Here is a 27,837-nt window from a genome sequence, read left to right on the forward strand (position 1 = left end):
GGAGGGGGGAAGAGGGAGGAGGGGGGGAATAGGGTGGAGGGGGGAGGGGCTGAAGGGGGAGGAGGGTGAGTGGGGGAAGAGGTAGGAGGGAGTCGGCGTTTCATCAATTAGGTGCATTTCCTAATTAAGAAAAAAGTCGCAGAAACGGATACACATTTATTGGCATCATTCGAACAACCAGCAAAGATTCAGCATCAAACTATGTCTGAGTTTCTGCTTCACACAGGCGGTCAGAAGCTGCAACGTAAGACTTCAAGCATTACTAACTACACCCTGGAACCCAAATATTAACCAGAATTATATTCAATGTTAGAAGTATTTTAAACTACATAAAATTTAAATGTGGAAACAAGTAACAGTATTTTGAAATTATTAAATCGCAGATTAAAAGCCTTAAGAAAGTGGCTCCTGATTCCTCCGGTCAGAGGGTAGCTGGCTTCATTGTCCTATAACACAGTCATCGCAATATAACCCATGGTCACCGCGGCTGGGCTCTAAGTCCAAGCCCTTCCCCGCGGTCTCAACCGTCCCGCCGACCTCACAAAATGGCGGCCGCCCTTCACCCACCGGGCTCTGATTCCAGCCCCTTCCCTCATTCTCACCTTTCCTCTCTCTCTCTGTCTCTCTCTCCTTCCCTCTCTCTCTTTCTCTCCTTCCCCCCTCTCTCGCTCTCCTTCCCCCCAGTCTCTCGCTCTCCTTCCCCCAGTCTCTCGCTCTCTCCTTCCCCCAGTCTCTCTCTTGCTCTCTCCTTCCCCCAAGTCTCTCTCTCTCTCTCTCTCCTTCACCCCAGTCACTCTCTCTTCACCCCAGTCGCTTTCTCTCTTCCTCCCAGTCGCTCTCTCTTCCCCCCGTTGCTCTCTCTCTTCCCCCCAGTCGCTCTCTCTCTTCCCCCAGTCGCTCTCTCTTCCCCACCAGTCGCTCTCTCTCTTCCCCCCCAGTCGCTCTCTCTCTTCCCCCCCAGTCGCTCTCTCTTCCCCCCAGTCGCTCTCTCTTCCCCCCAGTCGCTCTCTCTCTTCCCCCCGTCGCTCTCTCTCTTCCCCCCCAGTCGCTCTCTCTCTTCCCCCCCAGTCGCTCTCTCTCTTCCCCCCCAGTCGCTCTCTCTCTTCCCCCCTAGTCGCTCTCTCTCTTCCCCCCCAGTCGCTCTCTCTCTTCACCCCCAGTCGCTCTCTCTCTTCCCCCCCAGTCGCTCTCTCTCTTCCCCCCCAGTCGCTCTCTCTCTTCCCCCCCAGTCGCTCTCTCTCTTCCCCCCCAGTCGCTCTCTCTCTTCCCCCCCAGTCGCTCTCTCTCTTCCCCCCAGTCGCTCTCTCTCTTCCCCCCAGTCGCTCTCTCTCTTCCCCCCAGTCGCTCTCTCTTCCCCCCCAGTCGCTCTCTCTCTTCCCCCCGTCGCTCTCTCTCTTCCCCCCAGTCGCTCTCTCTCTTCCCCCCCCAGTCGCTCTCTCTCTTCCCCCCCAGTCGCTCTCTCTCTTCCCCCCAGTCGCTCTCTCTCTTCCTCCCAGTCGCTCTCTCTCTTCCCCCAGTCGCTCTCTCTCTTCCCCCCCAGTCGCTCTCTCTCTTCCCCCCAGTCGCTCTCTCTCTTCCCCCCCAGTCGCTCTCTCTCTTCCCCCCAGTCGCTCTCTCTCTTCCCCCCCAGTCGCTCTCTCTCTTCCCCCCCAGTCGCTCTCTCTCTTCCCCCCCAGTCGCTCTCTCTCTTCCCCCCAGTCGCTCTCTATCTTCCCCCCAGTCGCTCTCTCTCTTCCCCCCCAGTCGCTCTCTCTCTTCCCCCCCAGTCGCTCTCTCTCTTCCCCCCAGTCGCTCTCTCTCTTCCCCCCCCAGTCGCTCTCTCTCTTCCCCCCCAGTCGCGCTCTCTCTTCCCCCCCCCAGTCGCGCTCTCTCTTCCCCCCCAGTCGCGCTCTCTCTTCCCCCCCAGTCGCGCTCTCTCTTCCCCCCAGTCGCTCTCTCTCTTCCCCCCCAGTCGCTCTCTCTCTTCCCCCCCAGTCGCTCTCTCTCTTCCCCCCAGTCGCTCTCTCTCTTCCCCCCCAGTCGCTCTCTCTCTTCCCCCCCAGTCGCTCTCTCTCTTCCCCCCCAGTCGCTCTCTCTCTTCCCCCCCAGTCGCTCTCTCTCTTCCCCCCAGTCGCTCTCTCTCTTCCCCCCCCCAGTCGCTCTCTCTCTTCCCCCCCAGTCGCTCTCTCTCTTCCCCCCCAGTCGCTCTCTCTCTTCCCCCCCAGTCGCTCTCTCTCTTCCCCCCCAGTCGCTCTCTCTCTTCCCCCCCAGTCGCTCTCTCTCTTCCCCCCAGTCGCTCTCTCTCTTCCTCCCAGTCGCTCTCTCTCTTCCCCCCAGTCGCTCTCTCTCTTCCCCCCCAGTCGCTCTCTCTCTTCCCCCCCAGTCGCTCTCTCTCTTCCCCCCAGTCGCTCTCTCTCTTCCCCCCCAGTCGCTCTCTCTCTTCCCCCCCCAGTCGCGCTCTCTCTTCCCCCCCCAGTCGCGCTCTCTCTTCCCCCCCCAGTCGCGCTCTCTCTTCCCCCCCAGTCGCGCTCTCTCTTCCCCCCCAGTCGCGCTCTCTCTTCCCCCCCAGTCGCTCTCTCTCTTCCCCCCCAGTCGCTCTCTCTCTTCCCCCCCAGTCGCTCTCTCTCTTCCCCCCCAGTCGCTCTCTCTCTTCCCCCCCAGTCGCTCTCTCTCTTCCCCCCCAGTCGCTCTCTCTCTTCCCCCCCAGTCGCTCTCTCTCTTCCCCCCCAGTCGCTCTCTCTCTTCCCCCCCAGTCGCTCTCTCTCTTCCCCCCAGTCGCTCTCTCTCTTCCCCCCAGTCGCTCTCTCTCTTCCCCCCAGTCGCTCTCTCTCTTCCCCCCAGTCGCTCTCTCTCTTCCCCCCGTCGCTCTCTCTCTTCCCCCCCAGTCGCTCTCTCTCTTCCCCCCCCAGTCGCTCTCTCTCTTCCCCCCCAGTCGCTCTCTCTCTTCCCCCCAGTCGCTCTCTCTCTTCCTCCCAGTCGCTCTCTCTCTTCCCCCCAGTCGCTCTCTCTCTTCCCCCCCAGTCGCTCTCTCTCTTCCCCCCAGTCGCTCTCTCTCTTCCCCCCCAGTCGCTCTCTCTCTTCCCCCCAGTCGCTCTCTCTCTTCCCCCCCAGTCGCTCTCTCTCTTCCCCCCCAGTCGCACTCTCTCTTCCCCCCCAGTCGCTCTCTCTCTTCCCCCCCAGTCGCTCTCTCTCTTCCCCCCCAGTCGCTCTCTCTCTTCCCCCCCAGTCGCTCTCTCTCTTCCCCCCAGTCGCTCTCTCTCTTCCCCCCCAGTCGCTCTCTCTCTTCCCCCCCAGTCGCTCTCTCTCTTCCCCCCCAGTCGCTCTCTCTCTTCCCCCCAGTCGCTCTCTCTCTTCCCCCCCCAGTCGCTCTCTCTCTTCCCCCCCCAGTCGCGCTCTCTCTTCCCCCCCCAGTCGCGCTCTTCTCTTCCCCCCCAGTCGCGCTCTCTCTTCCCCCCAGTCGCGCTATCTCTTCCCCCCCAGTCGCTCTCTCTCTTCCCCCCCAGTCGCTCTCTCTCTTCCCCCCCAGTCGCTCTCTTTCTTCCCCCCCAGTCGCTCTCTCTCTTCCCCCCCAGTCGCTCTCTCTCTTCCCCCCCAGTCGCTCTCTCTCTTCCCCCCCAGTCGCTCTCTCTCTTCCCCCCCAGTCGCTCTCTCTCTTCCCCCCCAGTCGCTCTCTCTCTTCCCCCCCCAGTCGCTCTCTCTCTTCCCCCCCAGTCGCTCTCTCTCTTCCCCCCCAGTCGCTCTCTCTCTTCCCCCCCAGTCGCTCTCTCTCTTCCCCCCCAGTCGCTCTCTCTCTTCCCCCCAGTCGCTCTCTCTCTCTTCCCCCCAGTCGCTCTCTCTCTTCCCCCCAGTCGCTCTCTCTCTTCCTCCCAGTCGCTCTCTCTCTTCCCCCCAGTCGCTCTCTCTCTTCCCCCCCAGTCGCTCTCTCTCTTCCCCCCCAGTCGCTCTCTCTCTTCCCCCCCAGTCGCTCTCTCTCTTCCCCCCCAGTCGCTCTCTCTCTTCCCCCCAGTCGCTCTCTCTCTTCCCCCCAGTCGCTCTCTCTCTTCCCCCCCAGTCGCTCTCTCTCTTCCCCCCAGTCGCTCTCTCTCTTCCCCCCCAGTCGCTCTCTCTCTTCCCCCCCAGTCGCTCTCTCTCTTCCCCCCAGTCGCTCTCTCTCTTCCCCCCCAGTCGCTCTCTCTCTTCCCCCCCAGTCGCTCTCTCTCTTCCCCCCCCCAGTCGCGCTCTCTCTTCCCCCCCCAGTCGCGCTCTCTTTTCCCCCCCAGTCGCGCTCTCTCTTCCCCCCCAGTCGCGCTCTCTCTTCCCCCCCAGTCGCTCTCTCTCTTCCCCCCCAGTCGCTCTCTCTCTTCCCCCCCAGTCGCTCTCTCTCTTCCCCCCCCAGTCGCTCTCTCTCTTCCCCCCCCAGTCGCTCTCTCTCTTCCCCCCCAGTCGCTCTCTCTCTTCCCCCCCAGTCGCTCTCTCTTCCCCCCCAGTCGCTCTCTCATCCTCTCCTCCCCCCAGTCGCTCTCTCTCTTCCCCCCCAGTCGCTCTCTCTCTTCCCCCCCCAGTCGCTCTCTCTCTTCCCCCCCAGTCGCTCCCTCTCTTCCCCCCCAGTCGCTCTCTCTCTTCCCCCCCAGTCGCTCTCTCTCTTCCCCCCCAGTCGCTCTCTCTCTTTACCCCCAGTCGCTCTCTCTCTTCCCCCCCAGTCGCTCTCTCTCTTTCCCCCCCCCCAGTCGCTCTCTCTCTTCCCCGCCCCCCCCCCAGTCGCTCTCTCTCTCTCTTCCAACAACAACATGCCCTCGAAAGACCCTCGGCACCGCCGGGCACTTTAGCTCGTCTATCTATCTATCAATCTATCTATCTTATCTATCTTATATATATAAAGCGGTTCCGTACGTTTTGTCTGTCTGGCTATACGCTCGAAAGTTATAAGGCGTACGTACGCGCGCGTTACATCCAAAGAAAGCTTACGGTTCCAGGACGTTCGTAAGCATATTTACTTTTCGCTCGGACGAAAATTGTTCGCGCCTTATGCAAAAAACCTTCAAAATTCCGCTCATTATCTGCTAATTAGCATTGAGTGACTGACGTCAAGGTTCGAACAATCCTGTGCCGTCATGATTGACCAATCCTACAGTTCAGTCACCTGATGGTTGGCCAATCGGTGTGTGTGTGGGCGGGACTAATCGTTTTCATCTCAGGGATCTGGCAGCCATTGCCTCAAGTTAAAAACCCCATTTACTTCCAGCTCAAAATCTGCTAATCCAGCTTCAAAAAAGTTAGTATCCCTTTTAAAAATAACATAACATTTACCAAAAACATTTTATAAGTATTACGTCCGTGAATGATTGAGACACGGACAGCAGGAGTTGAACAAACAAGTCTTTACTGATGGAAGTCAATAGTGAAACTGAAAGCAACAGAGTCTCACTAGCGCCTTTTATACATGGGTGGTCACTGCCGGTACTGCAGTCTGAGACCAGTTATTCTCTTAACGGTACATACACAACAATTCCTCCCCTTTTAGATGAACAGTACATAACAGTCATTTAACAACTAAATGATAACTAATTACAATCACAATTACGGTTGCTAGATACGTTGGTTAAGTTTAAGCAATTATAAGTTCAGTCTTTGAGGAGGCTTCCTGATTGTCTGGATAACGCCTCTTTGGGGTATCAGGTTCTTCTGGCAATGTTGAGTCGGGATCAATGTCGTTGTTTGGTTCATCTGCTTCCAATATTACCGGTTCTGCGGTAGCTGCAATTGGAACGTCGATTTCATTACCAGGTGTATCAGATCGTGGTGTGGAGTTGACGTTTTCCAGTGACTCTAGAATCTGGTCAGCATGGCATCTTACAATGCTCTCCCCAACGTCCACGGTATACATGAGAGGTCCTTGTTGTGTACAAATCGTTCCTGGCTGCCATTTCTCAGTGCGGTAGTCCCGGGCCAAAACTGGTTGGCCTATCTTAAAACTCCTGGTCGGCCTTTCATTCATATTCTGAAACTGCCTGTTCTCCACATCTCTTCGGACGTTTGACTTAACCAAATCCAAGCGGCATCGTAGTCTTCGATTGAAGAACATCATGGCTGGAGTTTGGTTGGTAACCGCATGTGTCGCATTCCGGTAGGCAAACAAGAAGTTGTCCACCTTGTGTTGTAGGGGTATATCTGCATTACACATTGCCTTGATAGCCTTCTTGAATGTTTGGACAAACCTCTCGGCCAATCCATTAGTGGCTGGATGATATGGGGCAGATGTGTAATGCTTAACACCATTGTTCTTTAAGAACCTCCGGAACTCCTTCAGACACAAACTGTGGTCCATTGTCAGAGCAAATCTGTTCAGGCAGCCCATTCCTGGCGAATATGGTTCGTAAAACTGTGATAGGTTTTTCCGTGGTGGTTGAGGACATTTTTATTACCTCTGGACACTTAGAATGTGCATCCACCGCAATTAAAAACATCGAGTCCATGAAGGGACCAGCAAAATCAATGTGCACCCTTTGCCATGGAGATGAGGGCCACTCCCATGGATGCAGAGGAGCTTGTGGTGGGGCGTTTTGGACCTTCTGGCATCCTGCACAGCTCTTGGTCATCTCTTCGATTTCTCTATCGATTCCCGGCCACCACACAAACGCTCTGGCTAAGCTCTTCATTTTTACCCCACCCAGATGACCCTCATGAAGCTCATTGAGCACTCTATCCATCAACTTAGGTGGAATTACTACTCTGGATCCACACATCAAGGTTCCTCTGCACACTGACAGCTGTTCTCTTCTCGGCGAGAATGCTGGCAGCAGTGGTTCGCCATGTGCTGGCCATCCCTTCACCGTTAAATCATAGACCCGTGATAGTGTCGGGTCATTCCGTGTTTCCTTTTCCATGTTTGCATTCGTCACAGGGAGACATTCGACTATGGTCGAGTGGAATAACTCCATTGGATCCACTGCAAGGTCTTCTTCTTCCACCGTCGGCAACGGTAGGCGTGACAATCCATCAGCATTTCCATGCCGTTTAGTTCCTTTGTACTCAATGTCATATTGGTGTGCCCCTAGGAAAAGGGACTACTTCTGCAGCCGTTGTGCTGTCATTATCGGTACGCCCTTCTGAGGGTTGAAAATGGAGACAAGAGATTGATGATCGGTTAGTAGAGTAAATTTTTGACCGTGCAGGTAGTGATTGAACTTCTTCACCCCCCACACTAGGCTGAGGGCCTCTCTGTCAATCTGGGCGTAGTTACGCTCGGCAGAAGTTAACGAGCGTGACGCAAAAGCTACCGGCCTCTCCAAACCATCAAGGAATTTATGTGACAGTACCGCCCCGATGCCGTAGGGAGACGCATCACACGCCAGTCTGATCGGCAGTGCTGGTTTGTAGTGAGCTAATACTTCCCTTGAAGTGATTAAGTCCTTACTCTTCTGAAAGGCCCGCTTACAATCGTCGCTCCATTTCCATGCTACCCCCGTTCGTAGCAGGGCGTTCAGTGGGTGCAGAATAGTCGACAATTTCGGCAAAAACTTATGGTAGTAATTCACCAATCCGAGGAATGACCTCAGTTGCGACACATTTTCAGGCGCTGGGGCCTTAGCAATCGCTTCAATTTTGTCAGGGGACTTATGTAACCCCTCTTCATCAATCACGTGGCCACAATACGATATCTGTTTCTTAAAAAATTCGCACTTGGGGCGGTTGGTTCGCAGCCCATGTTCCCGTAGTCTAGTGAGCACCTGTTCTAGGTTGTTAAGGTGTTCACTGTCATCTTCACCTGTCACAAGGATGTCGTCCAAGTAACACTGAGTCCCCGGAATCCCTTGCAGGACTTGTTCCATCGCTCTTTGCCATATCGCTGGAGCCGATGCTACTCCGAATACCAATCGATGATACTGGTAAAGACCTTTGTGAGTGTTTATCGTGAGATACTTCCTAGAGGACTCTTCAACCTCCATCTGCAAATATGCTTGTGCTAGGTCAATTTTTGTAAAACGCTTCCCTCCAGACAGTGAGGCGAAGATGTCTTCTATCCTTGGAAGAGGATATTGTCCTGTGTGAAGGACTGGGTCCACCGTCACCTTGAAATCCCCACAGATGCGAATCTTCCTTGGCTCCCCGGACTTATTGCTTAATGTTTTCTTCATGACAGGAACGATGGGTGTTGCCCACTCACTCCAGTCGACCTTAGACAACATGCCTGCCTGCTCCAGATTCTCCAGCTCTGCCTCGACGGCTGGGTGAATTGCATATGGTACCGGTCTTGCTTTGATAAACTTGGGAACTGCATTCTCTTCTATTTTTATCGAGGCGGTTATGCCTTTAAGCGTGCCCAGTTCTTGTTGAAATACCTCCTTGGCATTAGCTAAGATTGTTGACAATCGTCCAGGAGTGACGTCTTCATCTTTTTTACCGTCCACCGTCATTGCATGAATGGAGTGCCAATCTAAGTTTATCTTCCTGATCCATTCCCGTCCCAATAAAGGTGGTCCACCATTTGGCAGTATGCAGAGATACAATTTCCGTATTTTCTTGCCGTTGTATTCGACAGGCACCCTTATTTTTCCTCTGGGGTATACTTTTTGCCCCGTATACGTCGTCAAGACGATGGATGTCTCTCTCAAGGGTATGTGTGAAAATAGCCGCTCGTAGTCTCGTCGATTCATGACGGTTAGCGCTGATCCTGTATCCAATTCCATTTTAACTTGGGACCCTGCTATCATGAGGGTGACCCAAATGGTTCGGTGATCCTCTTTTGCGATTACATTGTGAAGTTTGAGACAGCTTAGTCTCCTGTTCCCAGATTCACTATCGCTCATCTGGTCTTCGGAACTACTGTCCGTCATCTTTTGTACTTTCTTGTACAGTTCCTTAGTAGCCTTTTTGTTGTCGCTGGTCTTCTTCCCAGACCTGCAAACTCGTGCAATGTGTCCCATCTTCCCGCATTGCCTGCATATTTTGTCTTTGGACCAGCAGTCCTTCTGGTCATGGTTAGTTCTGCCGCAGCGATAACATTTTGCAAATCCCCGTGTCATTTCGTGGATGCCGTATTCCTGTGGTTTTTGTTGAATTTCTGCAGCTCCCCTGGCTGCTGCTTCATACGATACTGCCACGCTGAAATCCTTGTCTAGCGTCAGCTCTCTCTCTGAGAGTAACTTCTTCTGTGTTCCTTCACTCAGGAGTCCACAAACAAATTTGTCCCGTAGGGTATCTGCCAGTCCTACTCCGAACTGGCAGTGCTTTGATAGCTTGCGTAGTTCCGTAAGGTACTCAGCATTGCTCTCATCTTTATGCTGAGTTCTCCTGTGGAATTTAAATCTTTCTGCTATCAACAGCAGTGCAGGGTTTAGGTGTTCCTGTAGGACAGCAACAATTTCGTTAAAACTCTTCGCCTTCGGTTTGGCTGGAGTAATCAGGTCCTGCAATAGGCCGTACGTTCTAGCGCCCATTAAGTTTAGCAATATCGATGCCTTTTTCTCCTCCGCTATTTTGTTTGCCTCGAAATATACCTCGACTCTTTCCACATACGTGGTCCAGTCCTCTATATTGTATTATCAAAAGCAGTGATACAGCCAGTCTTCGGCATCTTGCAAATCTAAAATGGCGCCTCCCGTGCTTTGCCTTCTTCCCCGATTTAACAAAATGGCACCTCCCGCGCTTTGCCTTCTTCCCCGCTGTTGTTAGCGCTGCTTCCCGCGGTTCCCGTTGCAAACTGCAGCTCCTCGCAGTTTCTTGCACGTTTAATATTTCTTTTTTTTATTATCTCCCCGTCGTGGAACAACCCTGTGGGACTCTTGCCTCCCTCTTCGCGGGTCTATACGCAGCCCGGCTTCATAGCACCGGCCGCGCCCTGTGTGCTCCACCCTCTCTCTCTCTTCTTCCCGACAACGCTGCTCGGCCCCGTTGCAAACCACCCGCTCGAGTTCGCGACCGCCGCAGCCCAGGAAGGATCAGTGCACTACCTGCCACCAGCCCGATTAGCTGAAGCACCGTCGACAGGAACCAGGCCCCGCTTCCGACAGCTTCTCCAGCAATCTTCAACTCCGCAACACAGGGCGGATGCCAACGGTCGACGCCCGTTTCTACTGCCTCTTACTTTCTTTTCTTTCTGGCCTCGACCTCTGCTCACTTCGCTGTAGGAATGGATCCCAGGAGGTGGTGCAGACTGTAGGTAGGTTCGTATCTGCTCGTCGCCAGTATTACGTCCGTGAATGATTGAGATACGGACAGCAGGAGTTGAACAAACAAGTCTTTACTGATGGAAGTCAATAGTGAAACTGAAAACAGCAGAGGCTCACTAGCGCCTTTTATACAGGGGTGGTCACTGCTGGTACTGCAGTCTGAGACCAGTTATTCTCTTAAAGGTACATACACAACAATAAGTACTTTCACTTTCATCTTTCAAGGTTTTAAAAGGTAGAAATGTTGCCTGGCAGCAGATTGACAGAGGGACACAGAGACAGGGCCCAAAGCCTGGGACTCGATTTAAAATGTTGCCCGGCAGCAGATTCACAAAGGGACACAGAGACAGGCCCAAAAGCCTGGGACTCGATATAAACCACCCTGCCCAATCGCTGCGTCTGTGGGCGGGACTAATGATTTTGAACTCAGGCATCGGGCAGCCACTGCTTCAGCTACTTCCAGCTCAAAATCTGCTAATCCAGCTTCGAAAAAGTTAGTATCTCTTTTAAAAATAACATAACATTTACCAAAAACGTTTGATAAGTACTTTCACTTTCATCTTTGAAGGTATTAAAAGGTAGAAATGTTGCCCGGCAGCAGATTCACAGAGGGACACAGAGACAGGGCCCAAAGCCTGGGACTCCATTTAAACTGCACAGAGACAGGGCCCAAAGCCTGGGACTCGATTTAAACCGCCCGGCCCAAAACAGCCCTGGCAACACGGGGCCCCCCCAGCTAGTCTATCTATATATATATATAAAAGGATCCGTCCGTTTGTCTGTCTGTCTGTCCGCCATACACTCAAAAGTTATAGAGCGTACCTACACATATGTTATATCAAAAGAAAGCTTATGATTAGGGGAGTGTCATAGGCATATTTACTTTTTGGCCAGACAAAAATTGTTCCGATAGTATACAAAAAACTTTCAAAAAATGGACAAAATCCGCTCATTAGCGGTTGACCAATCCTACCACTCATTAGCGTTGAGTGATGTGATGGTTGACCAATCCTACGTGGGATGTGTGTGGGCAGGGCCTAATCCTTTAAACTGCTGTTAGTATGGGAGTGGGAGCTGAGCTGAGGTGAGTGGCGGCCATTAACGACCTGCCGGGCCTGAAGCTAAAAAAATGGTGAGGAAATTGTGGATTCATTAGTCTTGACACATTAACCACTGGAGGCAATGCCAGAAATGACGCAGATGGGGATTAAATGATATGCAATATAGATTTCCAGCAAAAAAAAAGTTGGTTTCAAAAGAAAAAAGTATCCATTTGCAAAGGAGTGCATGATACACAAAGTTCGCGTTTAACTTTTTATGAGGCATTTTAAGATAACGGATCCCCAGCTGAACCCTGCAGGTAAGCCCTTTTTTTATTTTGGTAAGTGGAAATAGGACTTTCCAGGTGGTGGGTGTGCAGGAGTTCAAGCCTGGAGCTCGAGCCCCAAGCCCGGAGCCCGCGAGCCCAGCACTGCCACCAGCTGCAGCCTCATCAATTCTCCAATAACTCAACTTTTTCACGTTGAACTATTCCTCCTGGTGATGCGAGCACCTGACGGCGAGTCCCGCCAATCGGCGCTCTGCTGGCGCATCACGTGCCGTGGAGTGGGGGCGTTTCATGGCGTCTGTGGGCAGGGCTTATTCCTTCCTCCCCGCCCAGCGAGCAGGTGAGCGGCAGCGCACGGGGGAAAAAGTTGGTTTTAAAAGGAAAAAAAATACATTTGCAAAGGAGTGCATGATACACAAAGTTCGCATTTAACGTTTTATGAGGCATTTTAAGATAACGGATCCCCAGCTGAACCCTGTAGGTAAGCCCCTTTTTTTATTTTGGTAAGTGGAAATAGGACTTTCCAGGTGGTGGGTGTGCAGGAGTTCAAGCCTAGAGCTCGAGCCCAGAGCCCCGAACCCGCGAGCCCGGCACTGCCGCCAGCTGCAGCCTCATCAATTCTCCAATAACTCAACTTTTTCACGTTGAACTATTCCTCCTGGTGATGTGAGTGCCTGACGGCGAGTCCCGCCAATCGGCGCTCTGCTGGTGCATCACGTGCCGCGGAGTGGGGGCGTTTCATGGCGTCTGTGGGCGGGGCCTATTCCTTCCCACCCACCCAGCGGGCAGGTGAGCGGCGGTGCATGGGGGCTCTGGGTCGTGGGTGGGGTCTACTCCTGCAGGCGAGGCTCGACGCCATTCCCTCCTTCCCCCCCCGCCCAGCGAGCAGGTGAGCGGCGGCACACGGGGTCTCCGGGTCATGGGCGGGGCCTATTCCTGCAGCTGAGACCCGGCGCCATTCCCTCCTTCCTCCCCGCCCAGCGAGCAGGTGAGCGGCGGCGCACAGGGGCTCTGGGTCGTGGGTGGGGCCTATTCCTGCAGCCTGCCGTGAGTGCGGGACTGATACACACTCGCGGCCATCAGGGGTCAGCCCAACCAAGAGACTCGGCGCCATTCCCTCCTTCCTCCCCGCCCAGCGAGCAGGTGAGCGGCAGCGCATGGGGGCTCCGGGTCATCAAGGTCGGGCTCTGAGTCCTACCCCTTCCCCGCGGTATCAACCGCGCAGCCCGAGAGCCCAGGGGAGAGGGAAGGCGGCTCTATTACAGCCCTGGGGGTCGCGGGGTGTGTGAGAGAGACTCGGCGCCATTCCCCCCTTCCTCCCTGCCCCCGGCCAATCGCCCCCAACACACCCGGGGTGGGGCGGGGCTGGGCTCAGCTCACACTCAGTGTGAAAGAGGAGGAGGAGGCCGGGGATCCACGGCCTACCGCCTCAACCTCAATCCCCGAGCTCAGAGCTTTAGCAAAGCGCAGGGAGAGAGAGAGACTCACCTCAGATGGTGTCGGCAGGGCTGCGGAGAGTCTCCGTCTCCTCATACAACACACACACAGCCCGAGCGATCAGACCCTCCGGCATCACCTACACCTCCTCTCTCTAGATCCTTTTAAAAAAAAATTAATCCCACAATCTCGCCTTCTTCCTTCCTTCCTTCGGCTGCCGCGATTTAACCTTCCCGCCGACCTCACAAAATGGCGGCGCCCCTCTTCACCCGCCGGGCTCTGAGTCCAGTCCCTTCCCCGGGGAGTCTTCCTCTCTTCTCTATCTCCTTCCCTCACTCTCTCCTTCCCTCTCTCTCTCTCTCTCTCTCCTTCCCTCTCTCTCTCTCTCCTTCCCTCTCTCTCTCTCTCCTTCCCCCTCTCTCTCTCTCTCCTTCCTTCCCTTGCTCTCTCTCCCTCCCCCTCTCTCTTTCCCTCTCTCTCTCTCTCTCTCCTTCCCACACAGACAGACAGACAGACAGAAAGACAGATTCATTTATATATATTAAAAAAAAAAAAAAAATTTCATTACAGCATGCCCCCAAGAAAACGTAGCAGAGTTGGACGCAGCACTTCTGATGCATACCGAAAAAAGGCTCAGAGAGCTGCTGGAACTGAGGAGCAGAGACAGGCTCGCCTTCAAGCTGACCAGGACAGAAATGCTGCTGCTAGATCAACTGAGACTCCTGAACAACCTGAGCGACGTCAAGCTGACAACAGAGCAAGAATTGCAACTGCCACAGCCTCAGAGACTCCTGACCAGGCTCAGGCACGTCAAGCTGTTGACCAGGCGAGACATACCCAAGCCAGAGCCTCAGAGACTCCTGACCAGACTCAGGCACGTCAAGCTGCTAACCAGGTGAGACATACCCAAGCCAGAGCCTCAGAGACTCCTGACCAGACTCAGGCACGTCAAGCTGTTGACCAGGCGAGACATACCCAAGCCAGAGCCTCAGAGACTCCTGACCAGACTCAGGCACGTCAAGCTGCTAACCAGGTGAGACATACCCAAGCCAGAGCCTCAGAGACTCCTGACCAGAGTCAGGCACGTCATGCTGTTGACCAGGCGAGACATACCCAAGCCAGAGCCTCAGAAACTCCTGACCAGACTCAGGCACGTCATGCTGTTGACCAGGCGAGACATACCCAAGCCAGAGCCTCAGAGACTCCTGACCAGACTCAGGCACGTCCTGCTGTTGACCAGGCGAGACATACACAAGCCAGAGCCTCAGACACTGCTGACCAGACTCAGGCACGTCGCCAGGCCGCCAATAGATGCAGGGCCATTGCCAGAGCTGACATTTGGAATCATTGGCTCGGAGCAGCCTTCTCCTTTACACCCACCCTCAATTATGAAGCCGACCACACAGTCATCATTGGCAAGATGACCATCATTTGCCCTCACTGTGGCGCTCTGAAGTGGGAAGGGGAAATTGATGGGATATGCTGCAATGGAGGAAAGGTTAAACTTCCAACACTAACAGCTCCACCTGAACCCTTACACTCACTTCTGTTTGGCCGAAATCCAGCTTCAACACATTTCCTCACTCACATCAGAAAGTACAACAACTGCTTTGCAATGACCTCTTTTGGTGCAAACAGAGTGCATGAATCAGGATTTTGCCCAACTTTTAAAGTTCATGGACAGGTGTACCATACAGGTGGCTCCCTACTTCCTCTACCAAACGAAAGACCTCAGTTTCTCCAAATCTACTTCTTGGGTGATGACGAAGAGCAAGCCAATCGCCGCAGGGAAGCTGCTGTTCTCCCCGCACAACAACACCACATCAACCTTCAAACTTTGCTTGGGTTACAGCAGATGCTTCATCAGCAAAACCCATATGTCAAGAGTTTCAAAACAGCCATCAAAAAAACAACAAATGAAGACCTCAAAGTTGTCATCAAAGCTGACAAGACTCCTGCAGGTGAACATGAGCGACACTTCAATGCTCTGACCACCAATGAAGTAGCCATTGTCATTGTGGGCCAAGAATTTGAACAACGGGACATTGTCTTGCATATGAGAGGTGGTCCACTCAAAAGAATTTAAGAGCTTCACAGGTCATATGAGCCTATGCAATACCCGCTTTTGTTTTGCCATGGGGGAAGATGGATACGATGCGTATAACAAGATCCCACATGTTGACCCCAAAACTGGTGTGCCACCTACAGCCCGAAGGCAAAAGATGGTTTCTGCCATGGAATTCTATTCATACAGGTTGATGGAACGACAAACTGCTTCAAACCACCTGCTTCAGTGTGGAGGACTTCTCCACCAGTTCCTCACTGACATGTATGCAAAAATGGAAGGAGAGCGGCTTAATTGGTTGCGGAATAACCAAAATCATTTGAGAGTCACAGACTATATACACTTACGAGATGCTGTGGCCAATGATGGCAACACTGAGGACATTGGTCAAATGGTCATCCTACCATCCACCTTTATTGGAGGTCCCAGGTACATGCATGAGCACACACAAGATGCCATGACCTATGTCAGAAACTATGGCAGACCTGACCTCTTCATCACCATGACTTGCAATCCCCAATGGCAGGAGTTCCCACCCAAAGCTGGTACTGAAAGGCATGACCTCATAGCACAGGTCTTCAACCTCAAAGTTAAAAAACTGATCAAACTCCTGACTGTGGGCAAACTTTTTAGTGCACACCATTGCTACATGCACAGCATTGAGTGGCAGAAGAGAGGACTTCCTCATGTTCATCTTTTACTGTGGCTTCAGGCAAAGATTTACCCCAATCAAGTTGATTCCTTCATCTCTGCAGAGCTACCCGATAAGGACAAGGATCCAACCCTCTTCCATGTTCTAGTAAAAAATATGATTCATGGTCCTTGTGGGCGACACAACCCTTCTTCTCCCTGCATGAAAAACAATGCATGTACAAAAGGCTACCCAAAGCCACTCTGTGACCAAACTCAGCATGGGAATGATGGCTATCCTTTGTACAGGAGAAGGGGCAAAGAGAGTGGAGGTTTCAGCACTGAAATAAGAATGCGAAATCAGCAATCTAGCGACTCAGGTCAAACTGGTCCGTCAAATCAGAGAACACAGCAAAGACAGACATTGGAAGTTGACAACCGTTGGATTGTTCCTTACTGTCCACTCCTATCCAGGCTCTTCAAATGTCACATCAATGTGGAGTACTGCCACTCAGTTAAGTCTATCAAATATGTGTGCAAGTACATCCATAAGGGCAGTGACCAAGGTGTCTTTGATCTGCAACTGGCTGGACAACAGAATCAAAAAGATGAGATCACCACACATCTGATGGGCCATTACATCTGCAGCAATGAGGCAGCCTGGTGAACTTTTGGATTTGACATCCACAAGCGTTACCCCACTGTCACTAAATTGCATGTTCACTTGCAAAATGGACAAAGGGTTTTATTCTGACCAGGAAATGCCAGCCAACATGCTGAGCAACCTCCAAAGACAAAACTTACAGCATTCTTTGAGTTGTGCCAAACGAATGACTTTGCCAAGACACTTTTGTAACATCAGGTGCCCAAGTAATACACCTGGCAGTCAAACAAGACATCGCGGGCTCGGCGCCCTGGACCAGGTCAGAAGGAAGTTCCTGGTCATACAGGGGTGTACTCATCAGATGCACTTGGCAGAGTCTACACGGTCCCTCCAAACAACACAGAGTGCTTTCACCTTCGTCTACTCCTCCATGAGGTTGCTGGCCCAACATCATTTAATGACCTCAAGACTGTCACTGGCCATCTCTGTGACTCTTTTCAAGAAGCTTGCCGCAGGAGAGGACTCATTGAGGATGACATTCATTGGCATGCAACGATGACAGAAGCTGCTCTGTCTTACTCCCCCAATAGGCTACGAAATCTCTTTGCCATTATAATTGCCCTCTGCAGACCTTCCAACCCGATGCAATTGTGGGAAGATCACAAAGACAGCCTCACAGAAGACATCTTACACCAACTCAGCAGAGCCAACCCCACAATGCAGCTGAACTTCACTGATGCAATGTACAATCAAGTATTGATCCTTTTGGAGGACAAGATTTTGGCATTGGCTGGCAAGTCTGTGACTCAGTTGAACCTTCCATCTCCCAGTAGGAATGATTCTCCAGGTCTCAGCAGAGAGGTCCTCAGAGAAACCACCTACAATGTTGGGGAACTGACCTCCTTTGTCACCGTCACTGAACCTCAATTGCTTCCAGACCAGAAACAGACTTATAGGTTGCTTGTCGATATGGTGGAAAAAAATACTGCTGGCATTATCTTCCTCGATGCACCTGGTGGAACAGGAAAGACATTCCTGATCAATCTTTTGCTGGCCATGGTTCGCTCTAAGGGATTCATTGCACTGGCTGTTGTCTCATCAGGAATCGCTGCAATTCTTCTCCAAGGAGGTCGCACTGCCCACTCAACCTTTGCTCTCCCTCTGGATCTGACAAGACAAGAACACCCAGTGTGTAACATTAGCAAAGGAACTGGTGCTGCTGAGCTGTTGAGACTATGAAGGTATGAGAGCGGAATAGAGTAGAGTGGATTGGGAAAATAGATTAAAGGGTAAGACGATACATGATCAGTGGTGTACATTTAAGGAGTTACTTTACAACTTCCAAAAAAAATATATTCCACTGAGAAGAAAAGGGTGTAAAAGAAAAGACAGCCATCCGTGGCTAAGTAAAGAAATTAAGGATAGTATTCGACTAAAAACAAGGGCATATAAGGTAGCCAAATCTAGTGGGAGGATAGAGGATTGGGAAAACTTTAAAAGACAGCAAAAAATAACAAAAAGATTGATTAAGAAAGGGAAGATAGATTATGAAAGTAAATTAGCAAAAAATATAAAAACAGATAGTAAGAGTTTTTATAGTTATATAAAAAGAAAAAGGGTGGCTAAAGTAAATGTTGGTCCCTTAGAGGATGAAACCGCGAAATTAATGGTGGGAAATATGGAGATGGCAAAAACACTGAATGAATATTTTGTATCAGTCTTTACAGTAGAAGACACTAAGAATATCCCAACACTGGACAAACAGGGGGCTAAAGGGGGGGGGGAGCTAAACACGATCAAAATCACTAAGGAAGTGGTGCTCGGTAAAATAATGGGACTCAAGGCGGACAAATCACCTGGACCTGATGGCTTACATCCTAGGGTCTTGAGGGAAGTGGCGGTAGGGATTGTGGATACATTGGTCATAATTTTCCAAACCTCCCTGGACTCGGCAAAGGTCCCGGCAGACTGGAAAACTGCTAATGTAATGCCCTTATTTAAAAAGGGCAGTAGACAGAAGGCTGGAAACTATAGACCGGTTAGCCTAACATCTGTGGTAGGTAAAATATTGGAGTCCATTATTAAGGAGACAGTAACAGGACATTTGGATAATCATAATTTAATAGGACAAAGTCAGCATGGTTTTATGAAGGGGAAGTCATGCTTGACAAATTTGCTGGAGTTCTTTGAGGAGGTAACGTATAGGGTGGATAAAGGGGAACCAGTGGACGTAGTGTATTTAGACTTCCAAAAGGCATTTGACAAGGTGCCACACAAAAGATTATTGCTTAAGATAAAAAATCACAGGATTGGGGGTAATATTCTGGCATGGATAGAGGATTGGCTATCTAACAGAAGGCAGAGAGTTGGGATAAATGGTTCATTCTCGGACTGGCAATCAGTAACTAGTGGTGTTCCACAGGGGTCAGTGCTGGGTCCCCAACTCTTTACAATCTATATTAACGATTTGGAGGAGGGGACCGAGTGTAACATATCAAAGTTTGCAGATGATACTAAGATGGGGGGGAAAGTAGTGAGTGAGGAGGACATAAAAAACCTGCAAAGGGACATAGACAGGCTAAGTAAGTGGGCAGAGATTTGGCAGATGGAATACAATACTGGAAAGTGTGAGGTTATGTACTTTGGCAGGAAAAATCGTAGAGCAAGTTATTATCTTAATGGCAAGAAACTGGAAAGTACTGAAGTACAAAGGGATCTGGGGGTCCTGGTGCACGAACCACTAAAGGTTAGTATGCAGGTGCAGCAAGTGATTAAGGCCAATGGAATGTTGGCTTTCATTGCTAGGGGGATAGAATATAAAAATAGGGAGGTATTGCTTCAGTTGTACAAGGTATTGGTGAGACCACACCTGGAATATTGCATACAGTTTTGGTGTCCATAATTAAGAAAAGACATACTTGCTCTCGAGTCAGTACAAAGAAGGTTCACTCGGTTAATCCCGGGGATGAGGGGATGGACATATGAGGAGAGGTTGAGTAGATTGGGACTCTACTCATTGGAGTTCAGAAGAATGAGAGGCGATCTTATTGAAACACATAAGATTGTGAAGGGGTTGGATCGGGTGGATGCGGGGAGGATGTTCCCGATGATGGGTGAAACTAGAACTAGGGGGCATAGTCTTAGAATAAGGGGCTGCTCTTTCAAAACTGAGATGAGGAGGAACTACTTCACTCAGAGGGTGGTAGGTCCATGGAATATGCTGCCCCAAAAAGCTGTAGAAGCTACATCATTACATAAATTTAAAACAGAAATAGACAGTTTCCTAGAAGGGCATAAAGGGTTATGGGGAGCAGGCAGGAATTTGGACATGAGTCTAGGTTTGGATCGGTCATGGCCCTGTGGGTAGCGGAGCGGGCCCAGGGGCCGTGTAGCCTGATCCTGCTCCTATTTCATGTGTCTAATTCTGTTAGATTCAGGAGATGGTTCTGTGATAGTAGATTGGCGGTTAGGATCAGATCAGCCATGATCTTATGGAATGGCGGAGCAGGCTCGAGGGGCCGATTGGCCTACTCCTGCTCCTATTTCTTATGTTCTTATGCTTCAAAAGTCTCGACTCATTGTGTGGGATGAGTGTACAATGGCCCACAATAGAGCACTTGAAGCACTCAACAGAACTCTTCAAGATCTGAGAGGCAATGATAGGCTGATAGGTGGCATCACCCTGTTGCTGGCAGGTGATTTCCGACAAATCCTGCCAGTTGTCCCCAGAGGAACTCCAGCAGATGAACTCAATGCATGTCTCAAGGCATCCCATCTGTGGCCAGATGTGCAAACAGTCCATTTGACCACAAACATGCGTGTTCATATGCATGGTGACGAGATATCAGAATCCTTTGCATGACTTTTGCTAAAATTGGGAGAAGGAAAGTTGCCAATTGACAGCAGTGGACAAATCATAATTCCTCCAGGCTTTGGCAGTCAAGTCAAAACAGTTGATGAGTTGATCTCAAAGGTGTATCCAAACCTCTTCAATCACATCAAGGATCCCAACTGGCTGTGTGAACGGTCAATACTTGCATCCAGGAATGATACTGTCAACAACATAAACATGCTGCTTCTTCAAAAACTCCCTGGCCAAGAGCAAATTTATAAAAGCATTGATACTGTTTGTGACAGTGCTGATGGGGTACACTACCCCACTGAGTTCCTCAACTCATTGCAGCCTTCAGGAACGCCTCCTCACAAACTGATACTAAAGGAAGGCACCCCCATCATGCTCTTAAGAAACATATCTCCACCAAAGTTGTGCAATGGAACCAGACTGGCAGTCAAAAAGCTCATGCCAAATCTCATTGAGGCTACCATAATCTCAGGCTGCGCCAGAGGGGAGGATGTTCTCATTCCTCGAATTCCAATGATACCAACTGACTTGCCATTTCAATTCAGAAGGCAACAGTTTCCTGTGAGAATTTCTTTTGCAATGTCAATTAACAAAGCACAGGGGCAGACTTTGAAGGTTGCTGGCATCAACTTACTCACGCCCTGTTTTTCACATGGCCAGTTGTACGTGGCATGTTCAAGAGTTGGTGCATCAAGGAATCTGTTTATTTTAACACCCTCAGGAAAAACAGAAAATGTTGTCTATCAACGGGCTCTCCAATAATGCAGAGTGCTTTCACCTTCATCTACTCCTCCATGAGGTTGCTGGCCCAACATCATTTAATGACCTCAAAACTCTCACTGGCCATCTCTGTGCCTCCTTTATAAAAGCTTGCCACAGGAGAGGACTCATTCAAGATCACATTCATTGGCATCCAACGATGACAGAAGCTGCTCTGTCTTACTCCCCCAAAAGGCTATGAAATCTCTTTGTGGCCATCCTTCGCTCTAAGGGATTCATTGCACTGGCTGCTGCCTCATCAGGAATCGCTGCAAGTCTTCTCCAAGGAGGTCGCACTGCCCACTCAACCTTTGCTCTCCCTCTGGATCTGACAAGACAACAACACCCAGTCTGTAACATTACCAAAGGAACTGCTGCTGCTGAGCTGCTTCAAAAGTCTAAACTCATTGTGTGGGGTGAGTGTACAAAGGCCCACAAGAGGACACTTCAAGCACTCAACAGCACTCTTCAAGATCTGATAGGCTGCATACCTACTACAAGATAACACATATAACAGTGTAATGTTGAATACATTTTTATTGATTATAAAATCACTCTGTACAATACCAAACCTATTGGGTTTGCAAACCTTTACCAGAAGGAGTATTCACTCAGTCTTTGGTTGTAACTCCAGCATATTGTAAAATGTTCTATTGTTCTACATTATTGGAATAAATGTTCACTGTTGATTTCTAAACTGACCTCTAAATGCCTGAGATAGTATATTTTATTTCCCTATTCAACTCAAAAACTGAAACTTTGTGAATAATGTAATATCACTCCTGGGTGCTTAGAAAGAGTTATTCAATCCCAACAGTTTTATACGCAGTTTTATAAACATAGCATAGGGTTCTTGAGTTCCCTCGGCACCGCCGGGCACTCCAGCTAGTTCTTTATAAATCAATGAATTGTTCCCTTTATTTCTGCTTTCTCTCCCCTGTATTATGGATTTGACTGCAGTACCTCCTCATTTCTGTAAGCCAGGTAAGGGAATCGCCAGACATTGCCCAGACCCACAGCACAGCCGATCACTGAGAGCAAGTAGTCAGTCTTCGAGGACCAGTTGCCTCGCTCCACATTCTCGTCACTTTCACCCACAGGTTCATTGGTGGCAGCTTGGGGGAAAGACAGGAAATGGCCGACTCAGAAGTTAGACTTTGTCAGACTAGAACTCAAGCAAAAAGTGCAGTTTTCACCCACTACAGAAATACTGTGTTGTTCTCCATTTAGCAGCAATCGGTTGGTAGTTTGGTAACACCCTGAACCTCACAGACAGCCTCTGCAATTCACAGCAACCAAAACCCCCCAAATCATCAGCACCTTTCAGGGTTTTACATGAGTTTACTTCATGTTTTGATAAAATACTCACCGTATCCTCTGGAGGGTGTGTTTGGTGGTCATTCTGTGAGAACCCAGATAAAGCCAATTCTCTCTGGTCCATTTTTGGACAATGATGAACGATTCTTCCACTTGCTCAGGGGTTGGATGTAAACTTTGAGTTGGACACTTTTGTCCAAAAGTCTTTGAACTTTCCACTGCTCCGGGACTCTGGTTAAGGGTGATTCACCTGCACACCAGGCAATGACTCTTCCACAGTCAGAAGCCAGTCCCTTGTGCTGTTTAAAAGGGGTGTAGCTCTATTAACTCAGGGTCTGGTGATACCCAAGCTCCCAGAGTATTTCTGCTGTTAATTATTCAATTTACAGACTAAACGTTCCTATTTAGGTTATTTGCATTAGTTTCAGAACACTCAGTTCCAAAGGGCATTTATTCTGCATCTACAGGTTTGACAGCAGCGGCATTTTTAAAGGGGACAGCACCACGTGCACCTGCACCAATCAGGAGCTTAGGCATTGCAGAACTCTGCATGTGTTTGCTCAAAAATGGGACAGTCTGTTCTGATGACAGAAACTTAAAGCAATCCACTAGTGCCTGAGTTTATTTTACACATTTTAATTATATTTGAATATTTGGTTATACTGAATTGTCTGCTCCAGTTACACTGAGACTGTCTGCTCCAGGTGGTCTCACGTCCAATGCTAATTCACAGACTGATGTCAGATCAGCTGTGCCTGTGGTGTTCATGTTGTGTCACAGACACACAGTGTCTGTGTCGCTGCACTATTAGCATTAAAGAGGCCTTGGAACCAATTGTCCTTCACACTATCAGAGAGAAATTACTGTTGGTAATATTAGCGGACAGACAATTAACAAATTCAGATGAGGTTCCTCTATCTGCTCTATTAGTGGAAGTGTTAACCCTTTAAAATTAACAGCTTATTGTCTCCATTAAAACACCAGAAAGAGGAATGTGATCTGAAAACGTTCAATGTTCATTCACTAATATCACCGACAGTAATTGCTAACCTAATGTGCGATGGATTGTGTGTTTGAAGAAGAGATTTAATTGGGTATAACAGAGGTCAGAATTATTGTTTTAATCCTCTTCTTCCACGAGATGAAAATCTGGCCTTGCAGCTGGTTTTTAACTGTTCAAAGGGCAATTTTTAAAATTCCGCTCCCATATCCAAAATACATCAGAGAAACAAGAGGACTGAGAAAGAAGATCAATAATTTCAAACTTAGAGCATGATTTATTATATTCAGGTTGCTGTGCCATTAATAGACACTCCTGTGGTTTGAGAAGCTTTATTGTGTAAGTGTTTTTGTCAGCATCACAGGTGTAAATTTACAAACCCCGTCTGCCCAGGGAAGGGGGAATTTCTCTGCATCTGCTGCAGATTAAAATTCCTCATCATGTGTCAGGTTTTTAATGGGACAATCAATACGGGATTATTTTGCCTCTCTCTTCACAAGAGGCCACAGAGTTTGAGCAATATGTTTGTGAAGTGTTTGAGAAAAGGAGATCATTGTGGTGCTGACTGGTATGAAGAACAGCCCAAATTCTAGGACTTATTCTTTAAAATGCATAAACCACTGATAATCTGAATGTACTAATGAAAAATACAGATCATAATAAACAGAATTTCAAAAGTGAGCAAAGGGTTTGGGTCCTTGTACAAAGAGACTGAAGGTTGCTTTGTTCAAAAGTGTAAAGGTTTTATTAAGAATTTACAATATTTGTAGTAAAGATGTTAAAATACAAGAGTACAATTATAAGATACTAAAGAAGACGTTGAGATACAACCTGGCGAAGATGAACACCGACACGGTTCTGAGGCGCACTGTTGAAGGGCCTTGTGATAACGCTTGAGCGGTCCAGTCTCGCTCCGAGAACGTTCTAACATCTACGCTTTATGTCTGGACTTAGATACATTACAATCACCCATCATTCTGCTGAACCTTGAGCCCTCCCACCCTCCCCTTTTTGGGCCTGAGCATCAATCACTCTGTCTCAGGCTCTGCTGACTTCGGCACATTCCACAAGATGACAGAAACAGACAACGAACAGTTTGCCTTGTCTTGATCCATGCAACATGAGATAAGAATGGAGACGGGGGTGGAGGTAATTCTAATAGTAAAGAGCAGGTAGGTTGGGGTTCCGGAGGGTTGTTAAAATCAGTGGAAATGTCAGCTTGTCCGGAAGCCGGCTCTAAATTCTGGATTTAACTCTGTGAGCAACCCCTTCCGGAGAGGTGGGTTTCTGCTTATATTTTAATGAGGCCATTTCAATGAGATTTTCACCAGCGTTTAAATTTAAAAAGCACAGGTTTCCTGGGCTTCCGGAAAGTTGTCATTTAAAGGAGTGCAAGAAGATACAAGGTACAAAAAGATACGAGAAGGCCTCCTTCTGTGCTGTACTATTCTGTGATTGTATGATTCTATAAGATTGCACAGCAATTCATGGGGCTAATTAAAAAGTCACAATACAGACATCAATAATTACTCAGTACTCACAGCTGCTTTCTTATCTCCCACTGGGAAAGCGTGTGTTGAGAGTACTTGTGTTGAGAGTACTTGTGTTGAGAGGCTCAGTTGTGGAATTTGGAGGTATTGAGACTTACAACATTAGGATGGGCGGCACCATGGCTGCCTTAGATTGACTTTGGACAAGGAGCAAAATGACCATCAGCAGCAGCAAAGGCCTGCTGTGGAGAGACATGAAGGTGGTCATCAGAGAGGGGAGCAGCAGCGGGGTGCAGCTCACAGGAGGCACTACCCAAAAAACCTTGTCTACAGGCGGAGGCTGAGCTTCCGAGACATGTTGGAACAGCAGTGTCTCAGGGGTATTCTTCAACCTCAAGTGATTCCACTCCATCAATGTGCAGCTGGTGTGCAACCACAAAAAGATTACTGTAGGTGTGCGCAAGATTCACGGAGTCTGCCATAACCATTTCATCCTGCGGCAGTCCAAGCTCCCCGATATCTTTGGACCTACAAGCAGACTTAAGGGGTGGCTGCTATAAGACAATGGATACCCTCTTCAAACTTGGCTGATGACACCTTTGAGGAATCCAACCAATGAAGCCTAAGAACAGTACAACGACAGCCATATGCCCACTAGATGTGTGATCAAACAAACCATCGGCATTCTGAAGATGCGCTTCAGGTGCCTGGACAGATCTGGAGGGGCTTCCAGTACGCAGCAGGTAGGGTGTTCAGAATCGCCGAGGTGTGCTGCGTTCTGCACAACATTACGCAGCAGCGAGGTTTGGAGCTGCAGGAGGAACAAGGCGTTAAGCTGACCTCGCCTGTGGATGAATCCGAGGAGGGGGAGGAGGAGGATGAAGATGAAGACACCGCACCAGCCGTTCATATTGCTGCCCATGAAGCCTGGAGTTAACATTACAATATGCCTGATGGAAGGCCTCAATATCGCAATTAGTTTGCCAACAGGAAATACACCTGCCCCTATACCTCCCCCCTTCCCACTGTCCAGGGCCCCAAACACCCCTTCCAGGCGAAACAGCGATTTACTTTTACTTCTTGCAATCTAGTATACTGTATTCGCTGCTCACGATGCGGTCTCCTCTACATTGGGGAGATCAAACGCAGATTGGGTGACCGCTTTGCGGAAGACCTCCGTTCAGTCCGTAAGGGTGATCCCGAGCTTTCGGTCGCCTGTCATTTTAATTCACCGCTCCATTCCCACTCAGACCTCACCGTCCTTGGCCTCTTGCATTGTTCCACGGAAGCTCAACATAAACTCGAGGAACAGCACCTCATCTTCCGATTAGGCACTTTGCAGCCTTCCGGACTCAATATCGAGTTCAACAATTTCAGATCATAACCTCGGCCCCCATTACATTTTTACTTATATTTTTTTCCACCCCTTTGTTTTAGGTCTTCCCTTCCCCCCCACCTTTCCTTTTTTTTTTCTCTCTTCTCTCTCCCACATGGCAGCTGTCTCTTATCCTGCCAGTACACTTCACACCTAATCTGAGCTGTCTTTTGTCTCCACTGTCCTATTAGCATCTTGTCTGGTTTTGAATACCTCTTAATGTCTCTTTTACTTCTTTTGTTCTATCGCAGCCCCAACTTCGATCTGTTTCATTTCCTTTCCAGTTTTGAAAAAGGGTTTTGACCCGAAACGTCAGCTCTAATTTCTCTCCACAGATGTTGCCTGGCCTGCTGAGTTTTTCCAGCATTTTCTGTTGTTATTTAGGAAATACATTTGGTTGGAATGCCAGGCTCTGCTTCCTGCTCTTTTCTCTCCCTTTCATCTTCAATGTTTTCTAGAATACATTCAGTCTTGGCTACATTGTCATTATCTGATCCAAATTCTTCACCTTCACATTTGTGATCAGAATCCTCTTCAAAATCTTCACTGTAGTGACTTGAAGCTGTCACACTTTTAGTTCTTGACTTATCCTCCTCCTTGGTTTCCTCACTCTCTAACGCTTCTAACCTGTCTTCATTTTGATTCAAAGCAATCTGAGGCTGCCCGGGAAGCCAAAGGTTCCCTTATAGTTGTAAGGTTATTTTTTTCATTTCCACTGGACCGATGTAACTATCACATCCTATGGACACTCTCCCTCACCCGAACTCCACCGACACAAAGCAGTCCCATAACCAACCAGCCACCCATCGCACATCCCCCATTGGTTCCCATCAATTCATGTCTTTCCGTTTATCTGCGAGCAACTGTAAAGGGGAGTTGCCAGTCAGCATGGCCGTGGTCAAGGCCTGCATAGACTCATTTGATTACCATGACTGATGCTCCACGGAGTTGGCAATCTATCCGTGGAAGAACACATCCTCGCAACGCCCTGTGACATCAGCCACTCATGCTTGAGGTGGACTGCTCCATTCTCCCTGCAATCATAGACTGTGTGCTTGGAAGGCCTGTCAGTACAGCACAGATTTTCTGCTGCCTCTCAATGATTCTCCTTTTCATCGATAGCCCTTGGGCTATAGCATCTGTGTCCAGCTGAGAGAGCTAGGAGAGGGCCGTGCCCTCCGACGGTGACTCTCCTCAGCTGTCCCTGCCACCCTGTGAGTCACCAGGTGAAAACACAACTATCTCTCTATCTGGACACACCGAAGTGTGAGTATCTGAGCTTGTGAATGGTAAGCGTGTGCCCTGTGACTGTGCAACCTCAGCAGGAATCAGCTCCTCGGAAGAATCATCATCCAGGAGCTCCACCGACAGCTGCTGCACACTTGAAGGCCCTGGCGGAGAGAAAAGATATGAATTAGTCCTGGCAAGATAAGAATGTTGGAAATTAGCATTATGAAGGTTTCACTCACTGCTGAAATCAAGTCAACACATCAAAAGGCTCGGTAGCACCACTACTGACCGAGCTGGCTGAGTCCTGAAGAACATAACTGCCATACTGGGCCTGCAGCAGATGGTGAGAGAACCAACACGAAGGAAAAACCAACTGGACCTGGTCCTCACCAATCTTTCTGCCGCAGATGCATCTGCCCATCTCTTGGTAGCAATTCAGTCTTCACACTGAGGGCACCCTCCATCGTATTGTCTGGCACTCGTGCTAAATGGGATAGATTCAGAACAGATCTAGCAGCTCAAAACTGGGAATTCATAAGGCGCTGTGGGCCATCAGCAACAGCAGAATTGTACTCCACCACAATCTGCAACCTCATGGCCCAGCATATCTCTCA

At 49.6% G+C, this 27,837-nt stretch overlaps 1 protein-coding gene across 1 annotated transcript in view; it reads right to left on the reverse strand.

Annotated features, from left to right (window-relative positions):
- LOC147124920 (sodium- and chloride-dependent neutral and basic amino acid transporter B(0+)-like) overlaps positions 1 to 22,252 on the reverse strand; it is a 617,991-nt gene extending 595,739 nt beyond the window's left edge. Inside the window, exons 1-2 of the mRNA XM_085988400.1 lie at positions 22,177 to 22,252; positions 21,775 to 21,926 (exon numbers count right to left, since the gene is read on the reverse strand). Of these exons, the coding sequence (XP_085844526.1) occupies positions 21,775 to 21,926; positions 22,177 to 22,252 (228 nt within the window). The remainder of the gene's footprint in view (positions 1 to 21,774; positions 21,927 to 22,176) is intronic.
- Between the last annotated feature and the right edge of the window lie 5,585 nt (positions 22,253 to 27,837).

The sequence above is a fragment of the Somniosus microcephalus genome, chromosome 1 (assembly GCF_052327205.1).
Source record: "Somniosus microcephalus isolate GS21.2 chromosome 1, FLI_Smic_1.0, whole genome shotgun sequence".
In the NCBI taxonomy this organism is placed as follows: domain Eukaryota; kingdom Metazoa; phylum Chordata; class Chondrichthyes; order Squaliformes; family Somniosidae; genus Somniosus; species Somniosus microcephalus.